Source organism: Syngnathus floridae, chromosome 13 (assembly GCF_059516105.1).
Source record: "Syngnathus floridae isolate MCC-2025c chromosome 13, RoL_Sflo_1.0, whole genome shotgun sequence".
NCBI classification, from domain to species: domain Eukaryota; kingdom Metazoa; phylum Chordata; class Actinopteri; order Syngnathiformes; family Syngnathidae; genus Syngnathus; species Syngnathus floridae.
The window spans coordinates 12360571-12383686 of record NC_142425.1 but is presented as its reverse complement, the minus strand read 5'-3'; the positions used below and the strand labels follow the sequence as shown (position 1 = coordinate 12383686).

General features: G+C 46.3%; 4 protein-coding genes across 9 annotated transcripts; 2 read left to right on the top strand and 2 right to left on the bottom strand.

Moving 5' to 3' along the window:
- The first annotated feature begins 92 nt into the window (after positions 1-92).
- On the top strand, positions 93-2606 carry LOC148388923 (uncharacterized). Its single transcript, XM_088395156.1, has 7 exons — positions 93-636; positions 886-953; positions 1022-1283; positions 1580-1741; positions 1796-2001; positions 2092-2171; positions 2401-2606. The coding sequence occupies exons 1-7, from the start codon at positions 538-540 to the stop codon at positions 2487-2489; spliced, it is 966 nt and encodes a 321-aa protein (XP_088251282.1). The 5' UTR covers positions 93-537; the 3' UTR covers positions 2490-2606.
- On the bottom strand, positions 2268-5475 carry LOC148388922 (basic immunoglobulin-like variable motif-containing protein). Its single transcript, XM_088395151.1, has 9 exons — positions 5025-5475; positions 4305-4743; positions 4096-4219; positions 3872-3967; positions 3690-3794; positions 3379-3606; positions 3198-3281; positions 3040-3136; positions 2268-2974 (listed from the first exon to the last, which is right to left on the bottom strand). The coding sequence occupies exons 2-9, from the start codon at positions 4726-4728 to the stop codon at positions 2726-2728; spliced, it is 1407 nt and encodes a 468-aa protein (XP_088251277.1). The 5' UTR covers positions 4729-4743; positions 5025-5475; the 3' UTR covers positions 2268-2725.
- Positions 5405-7164, top strand: LOC148388921 (inosine-uridine preferring nucleoside hydrolase). Of its 2 annotated transcripts, none has more exons than XM_088395154.1 (5): positions 5405-5734; positions 5947-6144; positions 6209-6320; positions 6512-6648; positions 6766-7164. In XM_088395154.1, exons 1-5 carry the CDS (start codon positions 5552-5554, stop codon positions 7144-7146), a joined length of 1011 nt encoding a protein of 336 aa, XP_088251280.1. In that variant the 5' UTR covers positions 5405-5551; the 3' UTR covers positions 7147-7164. The 2 variants fall into 2 exon arrangements, with proteins under 2 accessions (XP_088251280.1, XP_088251281.1); XM_088395155.1 differs by having other exon boundaries at positions 5440-5734; positions 5962-6144.
- A 212-nt stretch (positions 7165-7376) lies between these two features.
- On the bottom strand, positions 7377-21630 carry tmem131 (transmembrane protein 131). 5 transcript variants are annotated; one of them, XM_088395146.1, is made up of 41 exons: positions 21293-21630; positions 19030-19091; positions 18776-18813; positions 17487-17576; positions 16826-16894; positions 15976-16096; positions 15777-15893; positions 15581-15703; positions 15404-15484; positions 15014-15164; positions 14875-14931; positions 14745-14806; positions 14551-14659; positions 14321-14429; positions 14110-14263; positions 13783-13953; positions 13564-13674; positions 13312-13446; positions 13141-13245; positions 12989-13075; positions 12758-12910; positions 12573-12669; positions 12379-12493; positions 12130-12268; positions 11941-12050; positions 11691-11763; positions 11466-11617; positions 11248-11390; positions 10972-11158; positions 10713-10898; positions 10490-10645; positions 9999-10426; positions 9692-9876; positions 9484-9614; positions 9256-9374; positions 9038-9184; positions 8700-8966; positions 8554-8635; positions 8374-8474; positions 8121-8272; positions 7377-8047 (listed from the first exon to the last, which is right to left on the bottom strand). In XM_088395146.1, the coding sequence occupies exons 1-41, from the start codon at positions 21423-21425 to the stop codon at positions 7787-7789; spliced, it is 5469 nt and encodes a 1822-aa protein (XP_088251272.1). In that variant the 5' UTR covers positions 21426-21630; the 3' UTR covers positions 7377-7786. The 5 variants fall into 5 exon arrangements, with proteins under 5 accessions (XP_088251272.1, XP_088251273.1, XP_088251274.1 ...); XM_088395147.1 differs by having other exon boundaries at positions 12573-12648; XM_088395148.1 differs by lacking the exon at positions 15404-15484.
- Between the last annotated feature and the right edge of the window lie 1486 nt (positions 21631-23116).

The following is a 23116-nucleotide window of genomic DNA, read 5'->3' as shown; positions in this document are numbered from 1 at the left end:
ATTAAAAAAACTGAAGTTAAAATGTCCGAAGAATTTTGAATGCGTCATTAGTTTCCATAGTAACTGTACAACAAGTTAAAAATGCATTCTGGCAACAAAGATGAGTGCGTTTATTTATATTAAAACAATTTATAGCTAGCTAATTTAAGATTTGGATCAAGTGGATCACCAAATACAGTAGCTCACCATAACAACACCAGTGATATAGTGTACGCCTTTTAACTTTAAATATGATATTGAGCAGTCAATAGGTGAGTGAATGAAGGTTGGTAAGACGTTGGTAAGACGGGAAATTGCAAGTGGGATTGAATAAAAATAAGAGTGCTTTACGTATGGAAAGGTTTTAAAACACAAAAGATCTTAAAGCGACATCTAGTGGGGATTTTGTGGACGTGCAAAAGTCATCATGCTCCGGGTTGTTAAATGTTCAAGTGACTGTAAACGCAACACTTGAACCTATTGAACCCGGAAGCACAACATTGACAGCAAACAGAAACTATTTTATACATTTTTTGATTGACGTAAACGTTGTTTTTAATGAATTTACGAGCTCGACTGAGAGATGACCATGAGAGAGTTCTGCTCTTGGATGGCGGATTAGCAACAGAATTGGAGGCACAAGGTGCACATTTACAGGTACAATATACCAAAGTACTACTAAGATGATCATTTACAAGTTATGACTATACTACAATAACTGGGAACATAATTAAATCATGATTTTCCTCTGTTTTAAAATATTAGTTTTATCACATTTGTGGAAAAGATTAAAAATGACATTTAAATTGTGTATAAATTAAGATATTTTTTTTTTTGCCACTCATTGTGACAATGCAGATGTAAAGTAAATAAACATGAAAGCTGGACTTTTGCCACATTGTCTAGGGAGATCCATTATGGAGTTCCAGGCTATTGCACACCAACCCCCAAGCCATCAAAGCTGCTCATCACAGGTATGTCCAAGCGTGAATACATCTGCATTACTCTGCTGCTGGTTGACATCTACGTGATGCGTCATCAGCTTCCTCCTGAACGGTGCAGATGTAATCACCACTGCCACTTACCAAGCTAGCATCCAAGGCTTCATCCAACACTTGGGAGTCAGCTCAGATACCGCCAGGGAATTGATGGCGTCCGGGCTTCATCTTGCTGTAGACGCAGCGATGACGTTTGGTTCTGGAAAGCGGGCAAGGGCGGTGGCGGCATCCATGGGACCCTACGGCGCCTTTCTTTGTGACGGCTCTGAGTACAGTGAAAAATACGCTGATAAAATGAGTGTAGAGGTGAGATGCATAGCAAAAAAAAAAGCTGTGGTGTCCCTCAAGGCTTCATTCTTGGCCCCATGTTATTCTCCTATTAAAGATGACTCACATCCAAATATAAACTGAAAATCATGACTTGTAAAAAGGTCATTTTATCAATATGTAGTCATGATTGTTCTGTCCATATACAGACAGTATGAAAAACAAAACCAAATTTGAATCTTTTCTAACAACCTATGTAAACTGCCACCAAAAAATGGCTTACCTTACTCAACAATGGCAGGAAGATCTTTAAACTTGATCCCCCGCATTCCAAGGAGTTGAAAGCTTGGCATCGGCCTCAGCTGGAATGTTTAGCAGCGGCGGGAGCAGACGTCCTCGCTTTGGAGACCATCCCAAGCATCAAAGAGGCGGAAGCATTGGCTGAGCTGCTTCGGGAATTCCCAAACTGCAACGCCTGGATTTCTTTCTCTTGCAAGGTAATAAAACCAATCCGCGATTGGGTCAACCAATTTAATCCACCTTCCTGTCAGGACGGGGCGCATCTGTCAGATGGCACCCCGCTGCAAGACGGCGTCCGTGTGGCGAGCAGGTCCACGCAGGTGCTTGCTGTCGGGGTCAACTGTTGTCCTCCGGAGTTGGTGGAACCTCTACTGGATTCCATCACGGCCTTGAGGGGCCCCGATCTGAAATGGGTGGTGTACCCCAACAGCGGCGAGGACTGGGATGCTCAGCAGGGGTGAGTTGACAACAGCCACTGGTTGACATTAAAAAGTAGACGCATACTTAATTTGTCAAGTCAATTTTGGATTTGTACGTTTTGTTTAAGATGGCACAGCTCAGGGAAAACATCAGCGACTTTACCGGCTCTAAGTGACACTTGGATCAAGCAAGGGGCTGCTTTGATCGGTAAGGTTACGATTTTTACTTCGGAAATTTCACATCTAAATAAAACCATTGGAGGTCTTCAATGTGAAGATGTAATAAAAATATGCAGCCTAACTGTAAAATGATTATATAGAATGTTTATTTACACACTGACTTCACTATCAAATCACTACATAAGAAAAAGCTCTTCCACCACAGAACTGGATGAAATTTGACATTTCACATCGTTAAACTGTTTCTGTCCGGTCAGGTGGTTGCTGCCGCATTCGTCCAGAACAAATTGGCGAGCTGAGACGACACTTACACCCAATGGAGAAGGAAGCGGACTTGGATATCTAACACGAAAAATATCGTTTCAAATGTATCGTTTTTTTTTAATTAATCGGGAAACACAAACTGTTTTGGGCGTGACATCTATCTGGTTTGTACAAAGAATAAATTAAGCACTGACTAGTATTTGTTACGTATGAATTCAATGTCATTCGCGTTCATGAACTTCCAAATGTGTATTTTTTCGCCAGAGGAAATCGTTTCAGTCATCAGTTCGTCAGCCCTCACGTTTGTTGTCCTCGTGTTCAGTCGCCATTGTCCCCGTCGCTGTCAGGCAAGCTCTTCTGTTTGTTATCTGCTGTGTTGGACATGCGCCACCAGGGGGCGTCTTTCTGGCTGCCCGTGCTTTGCGAGCGTCCCAGCTGAGCAAGGCGCTTAGTTTCCTCAGCCTCACTGCCCGCATGCCGCAGGTTTTCCAGGTTGAGGGCCCAGGGGCCCAGTTTCTGCCAGTTGACCCGCTGGAAGGCCATGATGCAGTGCAGGTTGCCACCCACCTGTGAACCCACCATGTCGGGTCATCAATCTATTTGCAAGACACTGATGTCAAAAAGTCGTATACTTTTTTGGTGGCGCGCTTCTGGATGCCCTTCTCCATGTGGCGGATGTCCAAATATTCCGGATTCTGGGTGTTGAGGTCGGTGACGATATCCGCCCACCTGCGCGAGAAGCTGTCTCAGTGAAGAGCCGAATGCAAGTGGGAGGAGCATAGAGGCTTACTTTTTACAGTGGATGGCTGCGTGCTTCCTGCTGGGTTCTCCGATCAGGATCCAGTGTTCCGTCTCGGTGGTGGGCAGAGGACCGCTGGCGAGTGCAACACGACGACCATATTTGATTGGAATATTTAAAAAAAATACGTGGCCGTAATGTAGCTTACTGTAAAGGATTGTTATTTCCTTACCGATACGCCTTGGCTGCTTTGAGGGGCGTGGCCTCAAATCCGAGGGGGCAGCAGTAATGGTTCTGGCAGTGGTAGACGTAAGCCATGGTGTCGTCTCTCAGGCCCAGCATCAGCTTGGCCAAGGCTCCCTCTGCCGTCTCTCCCGCGGTCTTGTGTTTCCCGTGCGGCTTGTACAGGATGTACGAGCAGCCTCGCACGTGGAAGTGGTCGTTGATTTGCCGGAACCACCTTGGGAGGGGGCGAGGGGGGCGTGTTAAGCCATGGATGCTAACTAATGAGTCTGTAGCCATCTTGTGACACTTAAAGCTTACCGCATGAGGGTGGCGTTGCCCGTGAAGGGCCCGAACTTGATGTCATCAAAGGGCGGCTGGTAGCCCAAGATGTGGAGCGCCTCCTCCTGGGAGATGGGCGGCAGACTGGCAAGGAAAGGCAAAGTCACCAGGCGACATTTTGTGTGTGACGACGTCAAGAAGTGGACGGCAGTGGGCTTCACCTTCCTGCGCCTAGTGTGCTATACAGGAAGTTCCAGCAGGACACCAGCGACGAGATCCCGCACGACGTCTTGTACTGAGGCCGGCTAATGCAATACCTGGCAACAAAACAAAACACTATTTTAAAAGCATTTGTGGCAATTTGTTTTTAAAATCATACATACGTCACTCGTAAGGCAAGGCACCACTGTATATAAACCGGGATACAATACGGATGAAGAGTTACCATCTTCGGAGGTCGAGAACTTTCCTCTGCTTGACATCTTCCAACGTGGGGTGAGGCAGCATGTCCTGAAGGTTCCGGCTAGCTCGGTCTGACTTCATTTTCTTGCTGCTGCACTTCATCACGCCTTGAGAGTAAAGGGAAATGTGCTTTCGGCAGTTTGCAAACATATTTTATTGAGGCAAATAATAATGGGATTTTTTTTCTCTTACCCTTCCTGATTTTGCGCGTGAGAACCGCCTTGAAGTCAGTGGTGTCGATCTCCCACGCCAGCGTAGTCTTGGCATCCACGCCGCCTGTCAGATCTTCCATGTCGCAATCGCTGTCGGAAACCACGCAGGCCTCCGCTGACTGGAAGTCTCGGGCGGCATTGTCCCCGTCGTCTTGCTTTCTCACCGCCCGGTTGAGAAGTGCGTAGTCGGAACAAACCGTGTAGAACTTCTCCCGGGAGTGCGTGACCGGGAAGGCGCGGGGCAGCTGGAGCTCGCCGCTGGACGCACGCCGGCTTATGCCAGCAGAGGCGTCCCAGGCCAGGGAGCCAAGCAGGCGGCGGTCCTCTTCTTCCCTGGCCACGGTCTGTCTTTGCATACTTGCTGCTTCTGACAGACCCACCGCAGCTTCTGATGTGTTTAACATGATGACTCACTTCTCCTGAGAAAACATTGACAGTTATTTTTTCAGGTTCCTCCTGAGAAAACATTTTTTCAGATTCGTTTTGGTAAAAAAATTCCTAAACATTGTTTTGCCAAGAAAAAAAAAAAAATCAATAATTATGGGCAATGCACTTCAATTGAATCGTTTACATCGTTTCCTTATATTCAACTGCAATGTTAACAAGTCGTACATTCCATTGCGCGAGAAATACGCTGCGCAATAAATTAGAAAAAAAAACAATATTCATAGGAAGACAACTACAAAGGACCCCATTTTACCTGAGGATTCGATGAAGGCAGCAGGCTATACATCAGTTTGGAAAGCAGGTGCAGGTGTTTTGCTACGTCCGCTATAAATAGTACTCTTATAAGGTTACTTTTTAGCGTTTAAATTAAAAAGAAAAAAGAGCTGTGATAACATTAGCATCTTAGCATTAGCTTGCTTAGACGTCAAGTCGTCAATTAACGCTCGGTGCCGTTTACTTCCGGATTAACCGAACCGGAAGGAACCATTATCGGAAATAGGGGTCTTCATGATTTTAACCAAAGAAAGGACTGAATTACAAATACACCCACGCAGTGATTAAGGTTAACGGACTAAGTTATTAATAGCACGTTTGTTTTTCAAGTAGTTAGCAACATTTTGACGATTTAATTGCTCTGCCATATTCCACTCATTGGAATGATTCTGCCACTACGAGCCAATCAAACGAGACTGCGGTCTCGCCTCCTGTGGAAAGTTCAAACTCCACTCGGAAAATTGGGACTTCTCCGCTTGGAAAGTGACACTTCATATTTAGGCAAAGATGTCCCAGAAACTTCTCGTCATCGACACGGACTGCGGAATCGACGACGCCCAGGCCATCCTGGTGGCATTGGCAGCGACGCACGTCCGCGTCTTGGCAGCCACCTGCGTATTTGGCAACGCATCCGTGGACGACGTGTGCCAGAATGTACTGAAGGTGTTTGAAGTGGCGCAGCGCGAGCAGGTAAAATCGGATTCATACTGGATTTATGGATGGATGCAGAAAAACATTTTAAAGAAAAGTTGCAAAGTGCTCAGTCATGCATGCATTTAACCATTTACAGTTAAACAGTGCTTATTTGGGAGGTGGTTGTCAAGCATAAACAATAGCTGGTTTGGGTGGTTGGTGGGGAAATGTTTTGGAACATCTCACAAGTTCTAGTAAGCCTTATGCAGTTTTTCCCCGGGGAGATCCCGGTGTTCCGAGGTTCGGCCGGGCCCCTGCTCGGAACCACCGCCTCCGCACGTGACCACTTTGGCACAGATGGCCTCGGGGACGTTTTGGAGAATAAAGACCCCCGATGGGAGGAGAAAATCCAGAAGGAACACGCGGTGAACGCCATGCTTCGCCTGGTGGCCGAGAATCCCAAACAGGTGAGTATGTGCAGCCGGTCTTTGACCTCAGTTATTGGCATCAAGTGTGGCTTGGCGGCTGCAGGTGACACTGGTGGCCCTGGGTCCCCTCACCAACCTGGCGCTGGCTGTTAAGATGGACCCAAGCTTCCCTGAAAAGCTGAAAGAACTTTATATCATGGGCGGCAACATGGAAGGTAATCCATTTAAGGGCCTTCTTCAACAAAGGTTGATCAACAATGGTGGTGAGAACAAAAAAATGTCTCACCTATCTACCAAACAATCATGTCTGGTGTCCTGAAAGCACCCTAAAACATCAATACTGGACTTGTGGACCTGGAAGCCATAGTTCACTGTCTTGTCTTTCTGTGTGAATGAATGAATGCAGGGAAAGGAAACATGTCCCTGTGTGCAGAGTTCAACTTCGCCATGGACCCAGAAGCTGCTTACTTGGTTCTAGAGGAGTACTTATGCCCAACCTACTTGGCGACGTATGAATACGCCTGCAAGAACGTTTTGTCGTGGGTAAGACGTGCTAGTCTTAAAAAAAATCAATTTGTTGGCCCTTACAAAATTTCTCTATGAAATGTTTCAAGAAAAATAAACATTTTGCCTCACCCATTTATGACTTCTTTCATGAAGGAATTCTTTGAGGAGCTGACGAGCCAGGACACAGCAGCATCCCGTTTTATGAAGACCATCACGTCCCGCTGCTGGGCCTTCTCCCCGGAGATCCGAAGCAAGAAGCGTGGCGGTTACTTCGAGCCGGGCTTTGTCTCCTATGACTCGTACGCGGTGGCGGCCTGCGTGGACGCCGACGTGGTGGCTGAGAGCGTGCGCTGTCCGGTCCGTGTGGAGCTACAGGGCACCGTGTGTCGTGGCATGATGGTGCTGGACCGTGTGGGCAACCTCGACAAGAAGCACAGCGTGACCGTATTCACCAAATGCCACAAGGACAAGTTGGCGCAGATGCTGCTCAAGTCGGTCGGGCAGCCCTCAGGGAGCCCGCACGCTGGAAAATAAACACCCTAATTAATTCAACCAATAATCAATACATTATGCTTTTTTTTTGGTATTAACATTGTGGTGGTACTTGTACTTTTGCCACCAAGGGGCAGTATAATACAGGGAATGTCAAAAACAGTAAACGTACCTTCAACTTGGACATCGAAGTTCATTCAAGACAACTGACAGCAAAAAAAAATAAAACACAATCACTGCAAATCAGTAATTCCTGAGACCCAAAAAGAAAATTGTGCTGAAATCCTTTATTGGAATTTGGTGACAAATAGAGGCCTGGTATAATTCAAACTGAAGTACTTTTTGGACTTTTAAAACGGGGGAAAACATTTCTTGAAATGTCCAATTGTAGTCAAGCTTGCTGTCAAATTTGTGCGCTTGACAGAAAGTCCGTTTAAACCAATTATAATAAAACTCTGAAAAATGTTAAACTTTTTTTTAATACTGAAATTCAGTACCAGCCCGTCACGTCTCATTTTAGAGGGGCAGAGGAGCTGCGCCTCTTAAAAGAAATAAAAGTGTCAGCCCCCGTGAATAAAAAGCAGTGGGAACTCCAACACAAAAAGGAAGGTGAATGATTTAAATCCTTCCCGTCACATTTGAGAAAAATTTCTGATCGGCGGGCCGCCTTTAAGTGCCGTTTTTAATTGTTGTCCTCCGAGGAACTGGGCCAGGGCTCGGAGCTGCGCCGGCTGAGCGTGGGCCGCCACATGCTCCATGGGTTGTACGTGCGGCTTATGTCGGCCGGGGGTGGCGGCGGCGAGGGCTCCAGGGGGTCCGTCATGGTGGGCGGATTGGCGGCGGGGGAGTAGGGGTGCAGCGACGACTCGGTGCTCGCCGACCAAATGGAGTTGCCGAAGGCGGCGCTGGCGGACCACGGGTTGTGGCTGCTCCCCAGGAGTGACTGAATGCAAACACCCCAAAAGAAAAAAATAATTTACTTACTGCGAGACAGCAGCGGACAGGAAGCGTCTTACTGAGGTGGGCACGGTGGGCGAGCTGGAGCTACTGGGCCAGGAGTGCAGGGGGTCCGGGCTAGGTATGTCCCAGATGGACGATGGCACCGTGGTGAAGTCGGGCCAGCTCAGTTGAGGCTCCGATGGCTTCTGGAGGCCCATTCCGCTGAAAACTAAAACAAAGTTTTCTTCAAAAAAAAAATTACTTTCCTGAAAACACAACTCTAAAAATTGGATTATTACAACTCATTAATTGTCTCAGCAACATATTTACCTCCCGTCAGGTTGAAGGAGTTGTTAGGCCCAAAAGCAGAGAAGGAGTTGGTGGAATTGAAGTTCGGACTGCTGGCTGTGTCAATGGGCCACAACCCTGAGCTGCATCACATAAGAAAAAATATACAACTTACATTTTTAGATTTTTGTGTAACATGATACTTATTACTGTTTTGAGTACCTGTCTGAACTGTCACTCTCTCCTGACATGGTGTGTGCCAGACTCCTTGAATGGCCTTCGAGCCTGCCCGGTCCAGAACCACCTGCAGCCACAGAAGAACTTTCAACTCCCTGCGGCGCACGCTTAAAGCCATCCCATACTCTTACCTGGACTCTTGTCGTAACCACCGGCAACAGCGGCAAAGGTGGGGTTTCCGTTTTTGCCGGGGAGCGGCGTGGTGCAGGAAGCTTTGCTTCCTGGAGCTTTATTGTGGTTCACGTCGCTGTTGCTGTTGAGGACGCTGCTGTAACTGCCGCGCGTCAGCAGACTGGGGGAGATGGGCGGAGGTGAGCAAGGTCTCGCCGTGGACGATCGCTTGAGGAAGGGGTCCGCGTTTAACGTCTGCAGGGAGATCTGCTGCAGGCTGTCTGCTTCTACGCATTCAACGCGCCGCTCGTTTAAACATCTCCAAGAACACCCAAAAGCGCTCCGAAGGGGTACTTACGGACGCTGTTTTTGCAGATGGGGATGTCCCACTCGGGGGCTGCAAATTCCTTCTCGCCCTCGGACCCGCTGCTGTGTCCGAGCTCCTGAACCGAGTTGGACAGCAGTTTGACCAGCTGAGATCGACCGTCCTCCTGCTTGGGTTCGACTGTGGAGGGGGGGCAAACGAGTTGGAGATGATGACATCATAAGACGAGGTCATGCTGGGAGAGGACTCACGTTGAGGACTTTGTGGCGGTTTTGTCTTAGGGGGACTGCTGACGGGTTGGGGCGGTTTGGACGTGGAGGACTTGCGCTGTTTGTTCTCCTGCGGCGGCACGTACGGCAACTCCAGGGAACTGCCGATACAAGTTGTTTTCATGACCTTTGATTCCCTCAAATGTGTTTCTCGGTCTCTTCCGAGCAGTTAACAGTCTAGCAACGTACGTCCAGCGATTCAACACCGACCTGGCTTTTTCAACTGGGACCTCCTTTTTTGAAGCTCCATGCTTCTTGGGTTTCTGTTTGACGAGGAAACTTGTAGCTTCTTTTTCTTCTTTTGGCTGACTGCCTGTCCTTCCTTTCTTTTTCAGTGGTTCCTGGTGAGAAAGCAACTCGCGTTTAATTTATACCATTGTGCAAGCTCAAAATGTGCTAAGGAGACTTTTTTTTTAACCTCTTTGACACTGGTCTCCATGTCTGGGTTTGATGTTTCCGTGGTGGTGGAGGAGCTGTCGTCGTTGTCGGCCAAGTTGTCCTTTAGCTCATCGCCCGGCGTCTTGACTGTTGATTTCTTCACTTTCTCTTCTTTCTTCCGCTGCACTTTTGTTTTGCCCCGGAGTTTCCCTTTGGATTCCAATGCTGGAAAAACAAAAGCACCCGATCACTTTTTTGAAAATTGCAACCAGACTCTTGATTTTAATGTCATAATATTCCGACTAACCCCACGTTGGGGACATTTAAAACACTACAAAACAAAGCACCTTTGTTAAGAAGTGACTGACAACTCTGGTCCTGTAGCGTTTCAACGAGAGACTCTGGGCGCTGGCGATCAGTGTCCATGGTGTTGACCAGGTTGGCGTATTCCGTGTCAAAGGTGGCGGTGCTCTTTTGCGGCGGCGACGCCGACACAGCTAAACTTGGCTCCGGTTTGGGGCTGCGAGCTTTGCGGTTGACCAGCTGGCAGTCGGAAGACGGGGAGGCTCCTTCCTGGACCGAGGTGCCGCTCCCCCCTTTGGGCAGATGCGCGGAGGAAGAGGCTGGCATCGACGTAGACGGGCGGCCCAAGCTGATCCTGGAACGCTTGTCTTGGACGTCGGAGTCGGACGACGTCCGGCTGTTGCTGTGTCGGCCTCCGCGCGTCGCTCCGTTGGTGGACGCGTATAACCCCCTGGAGTTCTGAGATGTGTGACTAAAACATGGAAGTGGTCACACTTTAAGAGTTCTTAATCCACATTTTTCCTTTGTCACTCACTTGGAATCACTGTGGAGTTGCACTATGTCCCTGAGATTAAAGGGCCTCCCCGTCTCCAAGGTACAGTTGGGCTCGACGGCGACGTGCCTCTTGAAGGGCTCCCAGATGCTCTGCGCCTCCAGGTAGGCCGTGCCGATCACCAAGAGAAACATTGAACTGCGGGACGATTATGAAAAATGAATGAGGCGAGGAGATTTTTCCACAGTGCGCGTGCTGACATCACCTCATGACGATGGCCACGACGACGCAGAGCTCCATCTCCCAGGAGGGCCGGGGTAGGGTCTCGGCGCACGTCGCCAACATGTGGTAAGGCAGCGAGGCGTTCATCACAAAAATGAACTCCGAGCCGCTGCACGTGACCAGCTTGAGCTCGCGGATAACTCGCGACGCGGTGAAGTCTGGTGTAAATCTAGCAGGAGGAGGACAACATCAGATGGATACATTTTAGATCTTTTGCAACTTGCGAGTGGTGCGCCACTCACAATATGATGAGGTCTTCCCACGCGTTGGGTTGAAGTATTAACTCTTGACAGTTGACGATTTTAAATCCGAATCCTTGGCAGGCTTCCCCGTTGACCTCCATCGAGCGGATGGTGATGGGGAGCAGACCCGTGTTCTCCACGCGGAATGTTTTCTTAAGCGTGAAGCTTGGATCCCTGGTTCTTTTCTCTGAAATCAAACAAGAGTCCCACCCAGTTAGCGGGGGATTTCGAGGTGAGTGGTTCGGTACTTTTTTTGCACAACTTGCTAGTACGCACTGTCTGTGCAATCTCTCAGTATCGCTTCCGTCATCTTGAACCTCAACGAGCCGCCGTGGCCCGGAGGCTTCCCTGCGACTTTGAGGCTTTCGGTGGCGCCGTGGCCGTGCAGGACAATGGTGTCTATTACAGTCAGATTATTCCTGAAAAACCAGACAGGAGAGATTAGAAACACAATCAGGTCGAGAGATTCGTGTTTTGCAAGATGAGACCTTTACCTGACTATGAGCAAGGAGGAGACGCTGTGGTTGCGGACTGGCGTGAATCTTATGTTCAACGACTTCTCCTCCCCGGGCATCAGGACCAGGTTGTACACGAAAGGTCGACTGGAACCCTCGGCAAACCCGTTGACGCTCTTTACTGCACTCGTCTGGCAAGCGGACAGAAACTTGAGTTGAGACAAAACAGGGTCACTGTGTGATCTTATCTTCACAGGCACTCACTTGGTTTCTTTGCACTTGGAACTCCATCGTGTTTGTGTCAATGTTGATGTTGGACAGATTTTCTCGTTGCCATCTGAAAAACACGGACGAGGAGTATGACGCAAAGCAAGCTGCAGTGGACACGTCAACCAGAATGAAAACTTTTAATCAAAAACATGAAAAATGTGGATTAAAAATCTCCTGGGTATCAGATGAGTGCCACCCAGTGGTCGCGGAGGAAAACCGTAAAAGGTTGCGAGTGACTTCCCACCTGTCTGCCAACTTTCCGGAAAAGATGGAGGGGTTGGGCAGTAGCGCCAGCGGGAGAATCTGAACGTAAACGGGAACGTCGGCTGGATTCTGCAGCTTTACCTCTCTTTCCTGAAGACGAGCGAGCAGCGGAAGAGACATTTAAAACGACCTCAAGATATTTTCTGAAAGCGTTTAGCAGGGCACGTACAGTTGAGCTGTTTGTGTTTGTCAGAGGAAAAGTTATGTGCCGCGACGAGTTGATCAGCGAGGGCCAGGTCAGCTGGGCAGTAATTTTAGCCTGGACATTTTTCTGGAGATCCGTGTTGACTTCAAACATGGCTTCGACTCTTCATTTGGTGAAGAGAATGGAGGAAAAAAAAAAAAAAGCATTCCGGTAAATAGTTCTGTCCACCCGCAGAGCCACTAATTTGCAAGACAAAAAGGTTAAATGGCTCACATGTGGCCCGAGCGCTCTTTCAACTCGTTCCATCGCCTGAGAAGTTTCTGGTGGAGATCCACATCGGCGTCCCAAATGTCCTCCTGCAGTGCCATCCCGTGAGGTTTTGACTCAGCTGTCAATCCAGAGGTTAGGTCATTATTATTTTTTGAGGAGTCCCGCTGTGAGCGCTGTGATGATGTCACAACACTTACTTTTAAATACAAAAGGCAGCCCCACGTAGCAGTGATCGCCACACTCTAAACTGGCATCAAAATAAATATTTGCGACCTGCCAAGAGGCATGCGAGATCTGTTAGGTGGGACAATATTTTTTTTTAAGATGGAAGTAGCAACGAACGGGCAAATAAAAACAAATACAGCGACTCATGACGCCTAACCTTGGATTTGCGCCTGGGCTCGAGCTCGTCCTTGTTGCTGCGCAGGCGCTTGTAGTAAAAGCGAATGTCTTCGGTCAGCGAGCGAATCTGCTCTAGCTTCACTTTTTGTGAGAACGAGCTCCGGATACTGAAAATCTGGTGTACAATTTTGCCCTACGACAGAAAAGCATTCGAGTTATCCCAGAAAATAGATGAAAGCATCATCAAATCGAAAAGCCGTGTCTTTCTTACTGGAAACGACTGAGGCAGGACAAGGTGACTGGGGAAGCTGGTTAATTCCCCCACGGCGATAAGAGCTTTCACGGGAATGGTTAATATCTGAGGAGACAAATGACGGGTTAAGCGTGAGCAGGTTGAGTTGAGGTGGCAAGATGGCGCTTTACCTCATAATCTGTGGTGATGTGGATGGCCCCGTCATACGCGCCTTCCAGCGACTTGGCCACCAGTGTCACGCGGAAGGCGGCGTAAAAGCCAGACGCTATTATGACCTAAAGAGCCAAAAACATTATAAGACATCAACAGGCAAATTTGTGTATTTTAAATTAAGTCTTTACCGTTTCGTAATGCGCCGCCGTCACGTTCTGCAAGTCCTTCAGGCGACTGGACGCCAACGTTGCGTTTCCCTTCTCGGCCTTGAGCAGCTCCACCGAGAGGCTGTCGCCCGTCACCTGCCAGGAACGTATCTCCAACTGAGGGGGGTTCAGAATCACTTTGTTTATACTTGACTGAACAACCCTTGACGTGAATACATCCGGCACAAAAGCAGATGTTGTCGCACGGTGAATAAAATTGGTGAGCGCGTTCACCTCTATAGGGTTACTGTTGACCGCCACGAATATGATGCTACTGGTGTCTGTGGCGCTGCGAACACCAAAGTCCAGTATGTTCTTCTTCAGGCTGGGCGGCAGCACATGAGGCTGGTGGGGGCAGAAAACAAACATCACTTTTGATTAACACTTTATCGGCCACACGAGGCTCCATTTTTAATAATCCAGGAATAATACAGAGAATGTTGAGACGTGTACCTCCAGAAAGCCCGTGTAGGCCCTGATAGGTAGGTGAAACTTTGACGCGTTGGTGATGAGCAGCATGTTGCTGTCGATGTGAATGGACGGCCGAACCGGTTGGAATAATAGTGAGAAGATGTAGCGCGACTCGTGTGAAGGGACCAGGATGGGTGCGCTGAAGTTTTGTATCTAAAAGTGAAAGTTGGGGGTAAAGTCAGTTAGTCAGATGTGGGTCAAGTGGACTCATTGGTTAAATAAAAAAAAAAAATCACCCTTTTAAAATAAATATTGAACTTGCTCTGTGTCAATATGACCCAGACACAATTGCTTTTGTCGGGGACTCACGCTGAACATGGTTTTGGCCTCTTCGGGCAGCGTCACGTTATGTATCCGGATGGCAGAGTTGAAGGCGTTTGTGAGGAATATTGGCCGGTCCACCGGGTCCACGGGGCTGTCGCGAATGTGGAACAACGTGGCTGTGTGGTCGAAGCCCAGGTAGCTGAAGAGAAGAACAGAAACTAAGTCGACAGCACACACACGGCAAAGTAAAACTTACCCTTCCAAAACGTCGGCCTGGTAGGGAATTTCTAGCTTGGCGTAGCTCTTCTCCTTGGCTTTCACGGTGATTTTCCCAAAGAGCTGATATGGTCGCCTGGCCTTGGAGGCTGCCGTGGGCAAGGAGAAAAAAAAACAAGCGGAAACGTTCTTTATTTGTTGAGTCAATATTTTGTACAAAAGTATTTGTTCAGTAAAACAGATACTTTGCATATGCAGCGAAAGACTTACCGTCAAAGGTAATAATTGCTACTTTGGTGTATCTGCTCTCTCCCGCTCTGAGCGTGACAGCTTTAAAGTCTATCGTGATGGCGTCGTTGGGCGGCGTTGTGCGGATGCTCTGTGCGACAAGACACGTGGTCAGTCAAGCATCTTGACGTACACGTGCGTTCCAAAGGTAAATAAAAAAAAAGAAGGCAACCCACTGTGATGGGAACGTCTTTTGATCCCGAATTTAAAAGGTACAAAGCCATCAGTTTTGGCCGATCTGAGGGAAAACAAAAGTGGCGTGAGTGGATGGGGGGAAAAAAATCAAATATTCAGAACATGTTGTACCTTGTGAGCGCAACGTGCCAAAGTGGAGCATCTCTGTGGAGGCGTAAATACCAGGTGCTGCACACAAACATCAAACATGGAGGCTCTCAGATTGGGTGCGTGTGCAGCAAAAAAATAAATAAAAATAAAGACAGCGCACCTGATGTGACCTCCACCTCTACAGGCAGGACAATAAATTTATCTTCATTGGGTGCGTTGGTTTTAATTCGAATGAAAGCCGTGTGGTTGTCCTCGTCTCGGGACGAGAAGCTGGCTCTCATCACGCCCTTGGTCTCAAAGGGCGGGATCTCCTGAGGGGGGGGGGGGAGCACAGCGCGGTGATTATGCGTAAAAAAAAAACATTCTCACAAAAAGCTCACCATCTCCACAGGTTTTGTGACTCAATTGGAGCGTAGCAGACCGATTCCAAGCAAGGCTTTTTGAAGGTTAGTTGGCATCAAAACCGTTTCACTACCCAAACACGCTCTACCGTTAGCCGTCGCTACAACCACTTAAAAAATACCAACCACAAAACGTGCAAATGACGCACCCATAATTTCCCCGTGCCTCCCTGTTGGCCTGTGGGAAGTTCGAGATGTAGATCCCCGCCACTGGAATACATCTCAACCACCTCCAGGTGGCCGCGCACACAGCAAGCAAACCCATTTTAATAAGCGTGGAATTGATATCTAAATTAAAAAGAAAAAAAAAATCTCAGTTTGGTTACCTGGAGTGGCTCACTGTAGGGATTGTGGATGTTTATTAGCGGCGAGAAGCTGCTGTTTACTGGAACTCGAGCCCCAATGAAGGGGCGGAGCCTGTACGGGTTTGGAATGCCCACTCCAAAAACCTTCAGAGAAGAGTAGGGGGGGGGGGGGTCAGCAAAGTAAAGACTCGCAACTTTCCGTGTACTTTTTGGTTACCTGGTATGTAAACGTTCCGTGATGTGACGTATTAATAAATAAAGTGTTTTCTACATTCCCGACGACTCGCGCGAGGAACACGACATCGAATGACGTGTTGCCTCCTGGCGGGATTATCTGTGGAGGAAGCGGAAAGAAAGACGCTACATTGTTTGAAGCAAAATAGTAATTTAAAAAAAAAAAAAAAAAATGTACTCACCCTGTTCTGGAAAAAGGAGGCGTGAAAATGCGCCGTCGTCGCTGATATTGATATCAAACTAATTTCTTCTGGGCTAGGATTATGTAAATAAACTTTTTCCATTTTTGGCATCCCCACAGGCCTGCCAATGTTAGGAAAACAAAGATTAGACTGAGAGCAAATTAAACATGGATACATTGTAGCCAGTCAGTGAAAAACAAAATGTCTTTTTGTTTCCCATCAGATAGACATTGTTTCGCTCCAACGTAATTTAGATTTGAGAAACGGGTGCGGCACGTCATTGAAGTCGTTTAAGGTCATCTTATTTCCCGGCTGTCTGAACTTCATGTATTGAATCCATCTTTAATTGCTGTTGCTATTAAAGTGATGTAACCCAACTTGCTTTAGGTGATTTAGTGAACGCTCGAATGCAAGAGGCGCCACGATTTTGGTAAGCCCGATAAGGCCGCTTTCTTAAGGCTACAACTGAAAAGTGCCAAATTTGTTTTTGTTGGCGTAACCCGGAGTGACGATAGCTTGTGACAGACTCCTTTGGTGGATTAGGAACACCCATCCAAATTGCAACATCAGTTTTTTTTTTTTTTTTAATGTAACCAAGATTTTTCTTCTAGGATGATGTGTTGATAGAATTTCAAATTAACTCGCTTGTATTGCTGTTTATGAAAACAAAAAGGGACAGGTCTGGCCAACGTGCCGACTGACCTTATTTGGATGTCTCGGTGACATCCTGTCAAAGAACGAAGGGCGTGCCAATGCCGAGCAAAGGTGAAACTAGGTGAAGTTTTCTAGTGATTGTCGCCGAGCCGACCGGCGACCGTGACCGAGAATGCGACGGGAGTCGAAAACTCACTGTTTGTGAAAGTCCAACATTGGAGGTTCAAAGCGTATGGGTCGGCAGCTGCCTCTGTGCGGAGCTGTGCTGTTTTGGGGAACAGAGAGATGTGACGGGAGCGGGGAAAAGATTGGGGGACAACAGCAAGCCGTTCATATCAATGAAGAAAAAAAAAAACGCACGGGGCTTTCGTCGCACGGGAAATAAAAGTCACGTGACTTTTCTAAACACTGCCGCCCTATCAACGGATACGGCTTACCTGTCGGCAAGGACGCGGGTACAATAACTCGCCTAGCCTGTTGGGCGACAGTTGGATCTTCAACAGACCGGTTGGTTCCTCTCGGATGCACAATGCCATCATAGGCACCAATATGGGATCAATGGAGGTGTGGCACATTCCATTGCATTGTCGCTTCATTTTTTAAATTTTTTTTTTTTTTTTTTTAAACAACAGGCTGCTAAAACAAGTTGTACGGCCATTTTGGCTAATCAAAGAAGGGGGATAGTCATGATAGACTCGTTAGACTTCATCCAAAAGGAGAAACTGAGGCGTAACAATGTAGCGAGGGTTAGACAAGTGTAGCGATTTCAAAGTCAACTTTCCAGTACACTTGCGCCTCTCAACGTTTTGCGCTAGATGTTCTGGAAGATGGCCATTTAGATTTTGGTAGACACCAACCTCATTTTCGGTGGACAAGCCTGGCAGCCCCGCCTCCAAAGATTGGGAGTAGGTTTCGGACATGGCTCCGGGGGTTTCCGGCAGGCGGCCCTAAAGTACCAGGACATTGGTTGTCTGTCTTTTGCCTAATCCTAGCTCGTGAAACCGGCAAAGCAAAAATCACTCGCGCGGAAAAATGCGTCTGAAACATTTTAATGAGGTGGCCTGATTTAAAATGTCAAATCATTTTCTTCAATGGAAACCAGCAGCTTCACACTCCTGCCAAGACAATCAAACTCGGATCAGTTTCATTTACTAGCGGCAGACAATGACTGGGGCGGCGTTCTCCATTGACGGCGCTCCTGAGGGATGGGATGGCGTTCCACCTCCGGAGGCGCACGCACACAAAAACACACACGACGTTGGCAGTGCGCGGAGACAAGTGTGTGTGATCTCAATCGGGTTCTGAAGTGACAAAGTGCCACCACGGAGCCGGCGAGTAATCGGAGAAGCCGGGGCTCAAACCAGGGGGCGATGGAGTTGGGGACAGGGGAGCATTTCAGGAGGACTATGATCTGCACGTTGCAGGTTAACTGGGTTACTAGAATGCAGCTCAAGGGCGGGGCACAGGCCTCTGGCAAGATTAAATGAGTTTGTTGCGACTGAGCCTTGGAGCATAATTTTGTGGTTGCTTTTGTGCCTTTTTGCACCTTGCCTTGCTTCCGCCTAGCTTCTGCTTTTACATTCGAGCCCGACAATCAAAAAAAAAAAAAAGAAGACCACAATCCTTTGCCTCCATCCACATCTGCTCATTCTCTCCATAGACTATTTGCAAAACAGCCATGAAAACACTTGAATAGCGCCTTAGCAATGCTTTCAAAACCGAAGAGTTCCGGATGTGACTCATCGAATAAGTGAAAGAAAATTCAACTTGTCCTTCAACCCGTATTCCGTCCAAATATGTAGTAAATTCTTAAGTTGGGCTGGCGACAAGACAAGCAGCCCACACAGACAACAATCTCCCTAGTGGAGGGCACGCCCCGCAGCATAGCAGATAATGATTAACAAGCACCTCAGTGTGAGAGATCTTTTCTTTCCCTTCAAGGACAGAGAGAGAGAGAAAAAATACCTTTTCCTCTCCCACACTGAGGGGAAGATAACCCATAACGGATCAGAACACTGTGTACAGTCAAGTCTCCTTGCTCGTGCCCACGAGACTAAACACACTATGTTGCGTCGAATTGCTACTTTACAAAAGTTCTGCATTAATGTTCCAAATATGTTATGTGGCGGTGCACATTTATACGTACCTTTGTTGATATAAATCATAATCGATGTCGGAGTCAGCCTGCAAAAAGACGGGTGCAAGTCAGTAAAATGACATCAGCGGAACACAATTGCTCATATCGATCACACGTGGACGAATGCCGCCAAGGAGATCTCTGTGTCAACTTTATGGGCAGCATGGTGGTCTAGTGGTGAGCATGTCTGCCTCACAGTCTTCATGCAGCTTTTTATCCTTTCTCAACTCATTCAATTTATGGTGCATTATGTGACGGCTTACCGGTAAAGCTTCTCCATCACCGAAATTTAGAACTTCAAGTACTGTGTCACACTGAATGAACGCTGTGGGGAAGGAAAAAAAAAAAAAAAAAAAAAATGGCACATCAGCATGGCAGATGAACATGACAAAATATCTTCCAAGAACATTTTTGTTTCCTGTCTAATATCTGTGCGAGACATTTTTTGTAATAATTTCCACTGTGTATCCTTATTGTTCCCCTAATGCCTTTTCTTCCTTCCCTTTGCTGCAATATTCATTATTCTTTCTTTCCTGTTACGTTATGATTGTGACTAAGGATAAAAAAACGCTCACACGGCGAGGGAAATTTCATTCTGTCCTTAATTTGGGTTTGTTTTGCTCAACTCGACAGAGAACATCGGTTTGTCATTTGGCATAAATCCCTGCAAGTGTTTGACTTAAATAGTTTCGTCAATAGTTGCAATTCGAAAAACCATTTCGAAAAGCGTTGCGCACAATTACCTTGACAGACAGCGCCGACGTTTGATGCCGGCGTTATTTCTAAGTGAAGCGTAGATAAACGCCATGCCGCTCGGGATTTACGAGGCTTTTCGCCCGCATCACCCGACACCCGTCGAAATGGGATCGCGTGTTGGCGTTTTCGTCCCGACAAAAGCAGATCGTGGTTATTATCGTCGGAGGCAAACGCTGACACACAACGGATATATTGAATCAACACGTGAAGGCGAGAGCGCGAACTGTCAATTAAAGCGGCTTAACGCGGCTGAAAATAATCCCCTCTGTGCAAACATATCACAGCTCCATTAGCTTATGAGAAACAGATACCTCACGCTTATTTGAGCTTGCGCCGCAGACAATGTGTTTCAGCACATTTTGACTTACGCAAGCCCTTTCTTTAAAAAAAAATTTTTTTGCTTACTGTCAGTGGCATTGTGCAAGACAAAAAAGGGGCTCGATATAACAGCCACAAGTTACAGAATTGGAAATTAAGTTTGACATTTTGCCCAAAAAAATTGAGTTCCTAGTAGTGTCCCACCAATTTATTTAAGGACAATCCCGACTTCGATATTTGGCAGGCCAAAATTACAATAACTGACTAATCGACCAATTAGTTTAAAATATATACACGATAAATTCAATAATTTATTTTTGGTACTAGAATTACAATTTACATTGTTTATCTTTACAACTGAGAAAAATCAGTTTCACCTTTAATTACGTCATTATTCAATTCTAAATTCAACAAAATCTCAGGAAGACTGCAATTTAAGCCACACAAATCTCTGGTGTTTGATATGTCATCACTTTTGCAAACTTGAACATAAGTCAAACATAGTTCTACTTGACTTAAGTTCTACAATTCAAAAGAGAAATGCCTTGTCTAAAATTGAGCAAGTTTGTGGTGTTAAACTTGAAATCAAATACAGTGGACCTTCTTGAATTTAATGTCCCTAAAACTGTACATTCCAAAATTGGGGGAAAACACATCCCTCAACTTTGTAAGACTTGTAATTTTTAGTTACCAAAGTTACCTACAGAAAATTTGAATCTTAAATGCTGTAATTTTATGCAATACAACCAAAACTTTCATTTCAAAGGAGGCGTCTGTGACACGTCACACGGCGTGTGAACTAAAGTCAGTCAAAACAAAAACATTTCCTTTGCTTTGCTAAAACACGACACGTTTTGTACACGCTCGTCTTTGTGGTTATAAAATGAAATTACTATGAAGAGAAAGCATCTAAGTGTACTTCAGCCTTTCACAAAGTGAAACTGACGTTTTTCTTTACTCTTTAAGTCGCGTCAGTGTCCTTTTGTGAAGTTTGCTGGTAAACAAAAGTTGCAGCAAAGTGGCGGCGGGGGGCTCGCCCTGACAGGGGGCAGCTGTCCACTGGTTGTGGATCACCATGACCTGCCAAGAGTCCAGACACCCGATACGGGGAGCAGATATGACGACACGGCTGTCATTTCTGCCTTCACTTCTCTCGCACAGTATCCAAGCCGGGCCACGTTTACAAACTTTAACCCGGGCCACCTGACTTACCCTGGAGGTAGCATCGCGATGCTAAGCAGCTCAGCTATTAAATGCCACAACCGCGTCGTCGCGTCACGTCAACCAACATTGAAAACAGGTTGCTGACGTCATTACGGTAAACGGAAAAGTCAGCATTGATTTAACGCCTTGCCTTCTTAATAATAAATGATTTTTTAAAAATGTCCACGGAAGTTACGCTAGCTCACTTGAGCTTCGCGAACGCGCCGCCCCCCCTTTTTTGATACAAACCTTGTCTATTCGCCCGTGCCATGTGGATAAAAGCAATAAATAATATCCTCAAGAGTCCCAGATACGGCAGCGTTCTCCTGTACGAAAAATGGCGAGAAGTCCAGCGGGCTCGCTCGTTCTGGCCCACCGCCATGCCTCCCAGTAGCCGAGACAGCTCTACGTTCTTCTCTTTTTTCACTTCAGCTGGGACAACCGTGCGAGAGTGAGGACCTGCCCGTGGAAAGTTCCCCGGACTCTGTCAATCATAGCCGTCGTCGCGGTGTGTGCTGCTAAGCGTACAGTTGTGGACGTACATTAGCCTCTCCTCTCTGGCTACAGGGCTTTCTTCTTCTATTGCAGGGGTGACGTTTCAAAGGTGCAAACGAAACGTTCACTGTGACGTGGACTGGCGGGTGCTGCCCCCTGCAGCTTTGGAGTGGCTCAAGGGCACGCGTGGGACAAACGTTTAATCGAATTATGTAAAACGAATTATATAAAACTATTTCTTTCATCACTGAAAAGATTCATTGTTTACACTCTTTAAAAGAAATTTTAAAAAAATCGTTATTTATTAAAAGAAATAAAAGCAACTTGTTTTAGCTATTATTAGTACAATCAGGTAACAATTTCTTGTTTAAACAAAAATATTCAAACGTGGACGTAATTCTTAAGGACTTTTAATTCGAAAATTCCTCAAAGAAATCTGTAAAAAAAATATTATTATAAATTATTATTATTATAAATTATATTATTGTTTTAGTAAAATCACATTCCTTGATGTCATTTGCCTGAGCAGGAATGTCAAGTGAATTTGCCAAATTCTGGAAAAGTAGTCATCAAAACAAAATTTTTTTTAGGACGGGGGGCAAAAGTGAGACACCATCACATAAAGCAGCAATAACCTAAGTGGTGGTTTCATGTTGCACTGTTTTGCTATGCAATATCTATAGCAACAAAAACCCCAAACCACTAAACTGACCTATAATGAGTGTCTTGACATGAGAACATGCTCTAAAAATGTCCAAAACAAGTCAGGAAAATATATATTTTCTCAACACATTGCGGGAGAAGAGGATTTCATGCCTGCACAATATCTGACGTACTTCTCAGACAACAGATTTGGAAGGGCAGTGAATCATTGTTGTTAATGATAAATGGAAAATGAAACTACAATCGTGGTTAAATATTTACACTCAATTGATAACACTTAGACAAACCTTGTTCAATGAATGTCATTGACACACTCTTGTATTTGCCATCATACAATTAAAAAAAAAAAAAAACCTCAATGGTGTCATCTGGTTATTGTCTATTTGGGAAGAAGGTTTATTTACACTAAACTAAATTTATTGACCACCGTAATGACTAATAGTACATGCCAGTGAAATAAAAAGCACACTAAAGATAACCACTAATTATCACCACTTTGATAAGCAGATGCAAAGGTTAGTTTTCCACAACAAAAACAAAGACTTAATACATGGAAGCAATTTTAGAGCACGCTATTGTTTCCTCAATCATGATTCAAAGTGTTTGATTTATATCATCACTGCCATTCTCCGGCCTTGCCCACGCTTTAATTTCTATCTTGAAGTAGCCTGATTACACACCATTGACTGGCTGGATGAATCTTGACTTTTGTCAGCAGTGATTGGAATGACTCACAGTCATTATTACGACTGCTTTGACGTCCATGTTGATGGCCCTTCTGCCAATCAGGAGCATCCGACATGATGATTGAAAATAAAATGTGATACAACCTCCTCTCTATACATCTTGTATGGGGCGGGGTCTGTTTTGTGTCATCTCACTTATAATAACCTCCATTTTAGACAAATTAAATGT

What these genes read in the sequence shown, in the direction of transcription:
- LOC148388923 (XM_088395156.1), top strand. Translation starts at nt 538, where the DNA reads ATGAATTTACGAGCTCGACTGAGAGATGACCATGAGAGAGTTCTGCTC. An exon ending in ATCAAAGCTGCTCATCACAG is followed by an intron (nt 954 to 1,021) that starts GTATGTCCAAGC and finishes ATGCGTCATCAG; the next exon opens with CTTCCTCCTGAACGGTGCAG. An exon ending in GCAAGGGGCTGCTTTGATCG is followed by an intron (nt 2,172 to 2,400) that starts GTAAGGTTACGA and finishes CTGTCCGGTCAG; the next exon opens with GTGGTTGCTGCCGCATTCGT.
- LOC148388922 (XM_088395151.1), bottom strand. Translation starts at nt 4,728, where the DNA reads ATGTTAAACACATCAGAAGCTGCGGTGGGTCTGTCAGAAGCAGCAAGT. An exon ending in GTTCTCGACCTCCGAAGATG is followed by an intron (nt 3,968 to 4,095) that starts GTAACTCTTCAT and finishes TTTTGTTGCCAG; the next exon opens with GTATTGCATTAGCCGGCCTC. An exon ending in AGAAGCGCGCCACCAAAAAA is followed by an intron (nt 2,975 to 3,039) that starts GTATACGACTTT and finishes GTGGGTTCACAG; the next exon opens with GTGGGTGGCAACCTGCACTG.
- LOC148388921 (XM_088395154.1), top strand. Translation starts at nt 5,552, where the DNA reads ATGTCCCAGAAACTTCTCGTCATCGACACGGACTGCGGAATCGACGAC. An exon ending in AAGTGGCGCAGCGCGAGCAG is followed by an intron (nt 5,735 to 5,946) that starts GTAAAATCGGAT and finishes AGCCTTATGCAG; the next exon opens with TTTTTCCCCGGGGAGATCCC. An exon ending in GCAAGAACGTTTTGTCGTGG is followed by an intron (nt 6,649 to 6,765) that starts GTAAGACGTGCT and finishes TCTTTCATGAAG; the next exon opens with GAATTCTTTGAGGAGCTGAC.
- tmem131 (XM_088395146.1), bottom strand. Translation starts at nt 21,425, where the DNA reads ATGGCGGTGGGCCAGAACGAGCGAGCCCGCTGGACTTCTCGCCATTTT. An exon ending in GCTTGTCCACCGAAAATGAG is followed by an intron (nt 16,895 to 17,486) that starts GTTGGTGTCTAC and finishes TCCCCAAAACAG; the next exon opens with CACAGCTCCGCACAGAGGCA. An exon ending in AGCAATTATTACCTTTGACG is followed by an intron (nt 14,430 to 14,550) that starts GTAAGTCTTTCG and finishes TGCCCACGGCAG; the next exon opens with CCTCCAAGGCCAGGCGACCA.